Raw genomic sequence first — 8,127 nt, 5'->3', positions numbered from 1 at the left:
TCATAGCTCTCTTCTTCTGACATTGTGAGTGTTTAGTAAGAATGGAGATGAAGTCGAAGAAACTACTGATACTATACGCAACTCAAACGGGGAACGCATTGGATGTGGCCGAGCGTATTGCTCGAGAAGCGGAGCGACGAGCCTGCAGCGTCTTGATTCGTTCAACCGATGAATACGATGCTGTAAACTACTCTACTCATTCTTTCTTTTTCGTTTTTATTTTCCCATTAAAAAATATATGCTATCAACTAGTTACTTTATACTGTTTTTTAGAGCTCGTTGCCTGCAGAGGACACTGTAATTTTTGTTGTTTCTACCACAGGCCAAGGGGATCCTCCAGATTCTATGAAGGCAAGGTTAACCCTAATTAGTTTTCTTCAAAACCCTTATTTTTTGTTATTGAGTACGTCTCAAAGTTCTTACCTTTGACTTTCCTGATATTGTATATGTTGCAGGTATTTTGGAGGTTTCTTCTGCAAAGAAATCTTGGCAGCCATTGGTTGGAAGGAGTTCATTATGCCGTGTTTGGATTAGGTGATTCTGGTTACCAGAAATATAACGTAATGGTTTTCCACAGTTCATTTGATTTCATTTTTCATGTGTTAGATTCTTTTTATTCTTCATTATATGGTAGATTGGATCAGCATAGTTAACATTCCTCTACTTTGAGAAGGCAGAAGTAAATGACTTTGTAAACTTGTCAATGACATTACAAATAATATCAGATGCCTATTTGCAATAGCATGTTACTGTTGTTCATATTTCTTCTTGAAGGCTACTAATTTCATCGAATATGTATGATTTGTGTGCTCAAGTGTCCATTGCAAATGACAATGACATTGAATATCTTTTGAATCCCTGGTATTTGATTTGTTCAGTTGTTTGCTGAAGTGGACGCTTATGGTGTTAGAACTTATCAAAATTTATGCCATAAGCTATGAATTAGGTTGCTTCCTAAAGGTTTCAAGTTTCAGTTTCTACTAAATTGTTTGTGATGATTAACATAGTTCTTGGTGCATAATTGGGAAAAAAACTTAATTTGGCATTTGGTGTCCGCAGTTTGTTGCAAAGAAGCTCGATAAAAGACTTTCAGACCTTGGGGCTACAGCTGTTATTGAGAGAGGTTTGGGAGACGATCAGCATCCTTCAGGGTATGGTTACTAAGTACTTTTAAGAATAATATCATTTAACTTGTTGAGATAGCAGTTTCTTGATCTGCAATTGTTCTTACCGTTCTTAATTTTCTCAGTGCTCTGTTTCCTCTGAATAGTTCACTGTTGAGCCATCAAAACCAGTTAGAACTTAGAACCTGCTGCAAAAACCTCATACTGAAAAAGACAATTGTATAAGGTTATTTGGAAATAAAATGTTGGGGGAGTGCCTAAGAAATTCTAGATTTTTAGAGAGGTTTAAGTGGTTTATACATGATAATCTAGATTTTTAGAGAGATTTAAATGTTCTTTAGTTAATGGCTATGTTCTTTGAAAGCTTCACTTTTAGTGCCAAGAATTGATAGAGATACGTCAACATTGGTATCCTGAAAAGTCTTTAAAACTTTGGAAACCATCTACCGTCCTGTAGAGCTAATTAGATAGCTTAAGGCAGCTTTGAGAAACCTTGTGGCTATGAATATGTATGGCACAAAGACATTTTATTGGTTTAGAAACATATCTTTGCAACGGATGCATTCCAAGATCACCCAAGTTGATGTGACAGGTCTTTGTGCCAAGTAGACTCTAGAATCATTTACATTGAGTTGCAATAAATATAGATTCCTAACTTTGCCCTTAAAATTTTCATGATATTGTATTCTTAATCGGAACTTTTCATGTGCTTAGTTTAAAAGGAGAGATGAAATGAAACTTGACTAGTATAATTCTTTTTCCTTCAAATTAATCGAAAAGTTAATTGATATTTGCAGGTATGAAGCTGCTTTGGATCCTTGGATGTCATCATTGTGGAGTGGGTTAAATGAGATCAAACCCGATTTCTTTCCTGAAGGTCCAAATTTCTTGGTTCCGGTTGAGGAATTAATTGGCCAACCTAAATTTCAAGTCACTTTTCATGACATAGACAACGTGGATTCCCAATTATCAACTGCAACAGGTAACTTGGATAAAAAGTACAAGGGTGGTGAGCTAGATGATGCTGAAAATATGAACAGACCAAAACCAAATTGTAGTTCAAGTAGTTTCTATTGATTCTAGCTGATTAGTTTCTTTTGAAGTTTTGCCTTCTATGTTTCAATTACAACCAATGTCCTTTCTGATGCGCAAACCTTGTCCACCGGATTGATTTCTAGATATAGTTACTTCATCTATTATCTTTTCTGCCTTTTCCTTTTCCTCTGAAAACATACTGTCTTATGTTTCTCTCAGATTTTAAATACCTTCAGATGCAAATTGGGAGGGCTCGCTTAATGTCCTCTGGAAAAGTTCCTCATGAAAAGAGCAAGCCTGATGCCTTTCTTAAAATGGTATTCGACTTTTTTATTATCTTTTCTATATTGTGATAGAAATCTAAGTTATTTGATTCAATGCTCTTCATTTTAAATTACATTTGCTGACCCATCTTGTTCAATCCACTATCTAGAACCTTTGATATGATGCTAAAAGATGGTTGTCCTAATCTGAAAGCAAACATCAACTAGGACCATGCAATGCCAACTATATGCTTTATTCTAGTTGAAGAACAATATTTTTTTCTTTCATATTGTGTTCTCCAGTAATTTTCACTATTATGTAGCAGGCTTTTGCCGATTGAATGTCTAAACTTTCTATAAAAGCAAATAAATGTGCTGCTGAAGAAAGAGAATATATCCATATGCATGTGAAAGAAACTTGAAATGCAAGTAAATGGGACAGTTTTTCACTGGACTAAAGTTACTTCTCCCTTTTTCTCATCAACAGTAATGGCTAGAAACTTTGGGTAGAATGCAATCTAGATCTATCTCTTACTTATTGCAAATTTTTAGTGCTATTCTGTGATTTTGGTGGCATTGCCTTAGTTCAGTTTCTCTTTTTTTTTTTATACTTACGACTGTATGGAAGTTTTATTTATTGATTCTTGCCAGTTTTTATAATAAAGATAATTTAAGTTATTGCTTTGAATTAGAACCCTATTCTCTGGCCCATTGTTGCATTTGGCAGTTTCAAAATACTAGTAGACAGAAAGAAAAATACATTTATTAAAATGATATATGCGTGTATCTGTATAAACCTGTTTTTACACGGGATCATATTTATCTACCCTTAATGATTTTTAGGATTTGTTTCGAATACTACCCATGGTTGGTCTTTCGACTGTTAATGAATATTAATTTATGGGATAGTTTGCTCTGTCTTTTGTATCTCCGATGTTTTAATATTCCTTTGCAGGTGAAAAATTGCCCATTGACCAGAGAAAGCCACGAAAAAGATGTGCGTCACTTAGAATTTGAATTTGTTTCTCAGGTAAGTTGTTTCTGTTGCTGCCATTGAATTCCCTGTACAGCTGAGCCTTATTAATTGCGTAATTTTTTTCTTATATATCGTAGGTAATTCAGTATGAACTTGGTGATGTCCTAGAGGTTCTCCCTTCACAGAGTCCTGCAGCTGTTGATTCTTTCATACAGCGCTGTAACTTGGATCCTGAATCATTCATAACAGTAAGTTCTTTTGCATATTGGCAAATTGTAGTAATCCTTCTTTCTGATGGCACTGTTGATTCATATGTTGATATTTTAGCTTTGTATCAACTGCATGCTCAAAGGATTTTATGGAACACATTTAGGGATTTGTCTTGGAAGTAGAGAATTATAGTTTATTTGAGAAAACTTACAGCCAAAAATATGTTTGGATTTTGGACTAGAGTTTATAAAGGAATTGAAGGGAAACAAAAATAGGGGTTTTTGACGGAAAGAATGTTTCATTCTGCATGACTAAGCTAAATGAAAGGAAGAGATTATGAAAATCCTTTGTTAGTTATGGAGTGGAAACGAAATGAAAGAGTATGTTGTGTTTGATTGCTCCAGTTATACCTTTCTCGGTTAAATGATAAATTATCACATGAATAATTTTAAATTAATATGTGAAATATGGAAGTTGAAGAACAAAAAGGAGTTTCAATTAAAGAGTTATTTACTGCTTGCATTGGTTTGACAGTATTTCACATCCATAGGATAGAATTCTCCTTTGTATGATAGTTAATATTGCCTGTTTTGGTTGCCTTAACTTCTTTGGCATTGTACCTATCACATGCATGAGAAACCTTGAAACATTAAGTTTCTATATACTAACCTTCGTGTGCTGAAAAATAGGATGATTTCAGCGCCATCCTAGAGAATGGAAAACGAGTATGATAGTTATATTGTCTGTTTTGGTTGCCTCGTCATTTTTAGTTTTGTACCTATCACGAGCATAAGAATTAAGAAACCTTGAAACATGAACTTGCTATATACTACTAACCTTATGCTGAAAAATATGGTTGATCTCAGGTCCATCCTAGAGAAATGGAAAATCACCTTCTTGTTAACAGGTTAACTGCTCTGGATGTACCCATTAAATTAAGAACTTTCGTGGAACTGACGATGGATGTTGCATCTGCTTCCCCCAGGGGCTATTTATTCGAGGCAAGATCCTGTATGTTTTAACTTTAGTTTTTATATTATGGTATTTGACTTGCAGTTTCACTATCAGAAGTTCATCTTTGAAAATAACTTAAAAATGAAAAGTGCTACAGTTGCATATACATTTTTATCAAATAATTGTCATATAAGTAGATGCTTTTCAATTTGGGTATTAAGTTTGAGATGATGGATCCATTTCATATAGGTTTATGTTTTAAGCAGAATTTCTGTGACACATGTGCCAACCTCTATTTTGTCAAAAACGGATTGTACGACACTTCCCTACAGGTGCTTATAGCTTCTGTGTCCTTCCCTTGTGGTAGTGGTTCCCGTGACACAATAGTATCTTTGACACAATCATGTTGTACATGTATCGAAGTTGTTTAGTGGATTGGAATTCACTTGACAGTATGGTTCAATTTGAAGTAACCATTTATGAAGTTCATCATAAATGTATTCCCATTAATATAATTTCAGGGTTTACATTGATAAAGGTCTTAAAATGATTTTTGAGGAAAAAAGGAGTGAAGAAACAAAAAGTTTCACTAAGGTTTCCATGTGTGGTTCCAGTCTGACATCAATGTTCGCAGGTTATGAGCTTCTTTGCAACTGCTGAACATGAGAAAGAAAGACTTCAGTATTTCGCTTCACCTGAAGGAAGAGATGATCTTTATCAGTACAACCAGAAGGAAAGAAGAACAGTTCTGGAGGTAAAGTGAAGTAGATTTAGTACATAACTGGTATTTGTGTATTTTATTGCTCGTTCTGTATTCTGATCTTTTCAAATTTTATTATTTTTCTCTTTAAGTTTTCTTTGGTTGTAGAGGAAGAAATTTTAGAACTATCCGTACGGAAATGAATTTTTTTTTTACATCATTCGGTTCGGAAAAAAACTCAGATATTTTAGTTGTAGATTGTTATGCCAAACTTAATATCCAATTGTTCCTAGAAATGTTGTATTCTTGCATCTTATGCATGGCTCAATCTTTTTCTCTCTCTTCTTTTTATCATGTTTAATACATTGACTGATTAAATGACTAGGATAAGTTAAGATAAGTAAGTGAATATTATTAGGTCATACTATCCTTTCTTATGTTTAGCTTGTCTGAGATTTATTAGTGATAGGATAATTTTTATTCCATGTTTTTTGTGTTCAGAACATCGAAAGTAGGATAACATTACAAATTACCCTCTGTATAAGTTCTTTACTAAATATTACATGATTTTAAAGAAGATTCCAACTTCCACTGAAAATAAAATTGATGTCAATATTTGTGATAAAGGTATTGGAGGATTTCCCTTCTGTGAAAATGCCATTTGAGTGGTTGGTGCAATTGGTTCCACCACTGAAAAACAGGGCTTTCTCCATTTCCTCTTCCCCTTTGGCTCACCCAAATCAAGTGCATTTGACTGTGGATGTTGTCTCATGGACAACACCTTTCAAGCGGAAAAGGAGGGGCCTTTGCTCGACATGGCTAGTCAGTCTCGATCCCGAACAAAGTATGAATGTGCTATTACATGGCTCAGAATTCTTTGCTTTCCTTGTTCCATCTGTATGCATATCATGTGTTAGTCTTACCAATATGGCATTTTGCTTAATCAGGGATTGACATTCCAGTATGGTTTCATAAAGGTTTGCTGCCTCCCCCACCACCTTCACTTCCCCTCATTCTCATTGGACCCGGAACCGGCTGTGCACCTTTTCGCGGATTTGTGGAGGAAAGAGCTGCACAGAGTCAATCTAGTACAATTGCTCCAACTCTTTTCTTCTTTGGTTGCCGAAACAAGAATAATGACTTTCTATATAGAGATTTGTGGTTGTCTCATTCACAAAACGATGGGGTGCTTTCAGAAGCCAAGGGCGGTGGGTTTTACGCTGCCTTCTCGAGGGACCAACCTCAGAAGGTTTACGTGCAACATAAAATGCGGGAACAAAGCCAAAGGATTTGGAATTTGCTGTGTGAGGGAGCAGCCATCTATGTTGCAGGATCTTCAACAAAGATGCCATCAGATGTCATGGTAGCCTTGGAGGAGATTATATCGAAGGAAAGTGGTGCTCCGAGGGAATCGGCGGTTAGATGGCTTAGGTCTTTAGAGAAGGCCGGTAAATATCATGTTGAAGCTTGGTCTTGAGGACCCCCAGCCCTGCTTAACTTCATTATGCTGCGAACGAAGAGATCAAAATTGATTGTGCTGAGGCAATATGGAACCATATAAAAGCAGCAATTTGATTTGCATCTTATGTATTGTACGTTTGGATACGCAAAATTTGTTGATCGGGAAAACGAAAATATACAGAATATCAATACTATTGGTGAGGTTGCCAAATAAACCCAGTTGGATACTATTGTTGTGACATCGAGCGAGTAAATGTGTTGGTTTTGCTTTCTGTAGGTGTCAATTTTCCCTAATCATTTGAACAATCAAGGCGATGAACATTCTATTCGTATGATAATTTGATATAGAAATTAATCAAATTTTCAAACAGAAACATTTATTAATTGGAAATTTAAACTTCGATACCCAAATAACAAAATCTTTATAAATTAATAATCTCAAGAAGATCATAACTTTTTTCAGGTATTAATTAATTGATAAATTAATAATTTATCAATTTAAAGATTCCCCCAACTCAACGAACTTATATTATTTTTCATGAATAAAATATGTACATCATTGTATTAGCTAATTGAATGATGTTCATGTATAATGAGACTAGTGGCTTTAGCTATTGCAACAAAATGAATGTCAATCACCTATTGGATTACATGGGTGAAAATGATGCATGCTGATCCAAAGTTTAGAAGAAATTATAGCTAATGTTGTTGAAAATCATATTGAGAATGAAACTGAAGATGATACATTAGAACTTTTGGATGTAGCAAAGAAGGTTAGAGATGGAATAGAAGCAAATAATAGAATCATATTTTATTAAGTCGTTCTAATTATATTTGTAATTTTATAGAATTATTAATTTATATTATAGAAAGCCTCATAAATTTATATAAGAGTCTTCTAAAATATTATTATCTTATTAATTTATCAAAAATATTAGTTTAAATATCAGGATAATGTCAAGATAAAAAACTATTATTTTAAAGAGGCCATTAATCTATAGAAGTTCTACTGTGTGTCGAAACAGGTCTTAGATTACTTTGAATTGATTGGATAAATTTTTTAGGAGATTATAGGATAGGTTTAAATGTTTGAACAATGATAAGGGTAAGAACGAAGGGGTTTTTTGTTCATTATTGGTGGATAGTATTTAATTCAAATTCAGATTTACATAATAATATTTGGATAATTTGTAGATAGAAATAAATTAAAATTTAATGATTCACATAGTTAATATTGATTCATTTTCATTAATATTTATTACTTTGAAAATCTACAAAATTTATATGAAAATAAATAAAAAGCTTAATATCTATAATGTATCCTATCCTTGAGTAATTTTGCACCTTTCAATATTATTTGGTCTATTTAACCTCTTAATTTTAATTTATCATTACTTTAGTCAT

General features: G+C 33.8%; 1 protein-coding gene across 4 annotated transcripts; it reads left to right on the top strand.

The window, feature by feature from the left end:
* On the top strand, positions 1-6,960 carry LOC120115270 (NADPH-dependent diflavin oxidoreductase 1-like). 4 transcript variants are annotated; one of them, XM_039136015.1, is made up of 12 exons: positions 1-182; positions 274-351; positions 456-560; positions 1,060-1,151; positions 1,922-2,106; positions 2,379-2,476; positions 3,378-3,452; positions 3,536-3,646; positions 4,475-4,609; positions 5,197-5,316; positions 5,890-6,106; positions 6,210-6,960. In XM_039136015.1, the coding sequence occupies exons 1-12, from the start codon at positions 42-44 to the stop codon at positions 6,737-6,739; spliced, it is 1,887 nt and encodes a 628-aa protein (XP_038991946.1). In that variant the 5' UTR covers positions 1-41; the 3' UTR covers positions 6,740-6,960. The 4 variants fall into 4 exon arrangements, with proteins under 4 accessions (XP_038991946.1, XP_038991947.1, XP_038991948.1 ...); XM_039136016.1 differs by lacking the exons at positions 1-182; positions 274-351 and having other exon boundaries at positions 467-534; XM_039136017.1 differs by lacking the exons at positions 1-182; positions 274-351; positions 456-560; ... (2 more) ...; positions 2,379-2,476; positions 3,378-3,452 and having other exon boundaries at positions 4,475-4,619.
* The last annotated feature ends 1,167 nt before the right edge of the window (positions 6,961-8,127 follow it).

Source organism: Hibiscus syriacus, unplaced genomic scaffold, assembly GCF_006381635.1.
Source record: "Hibiscus syriacus cultivar Baekdansim isolate YM2019G1 unplaced genomic scaffold, ASM638163v2 tig00110260_pilon, whole genome shotgun sequence".
In the NCBI taxonomy this organism is placed as follows: domain Eukaryota; kingdom Viridiplantae; phylum Streptophyta; class Magnoliopsida; order Malvales; family Malvaceae; genus Hibiscus; species Hibiscus syriacus.
This window is presented reverse-complemented; position numbering and strand designations above follow the sequence as displayed.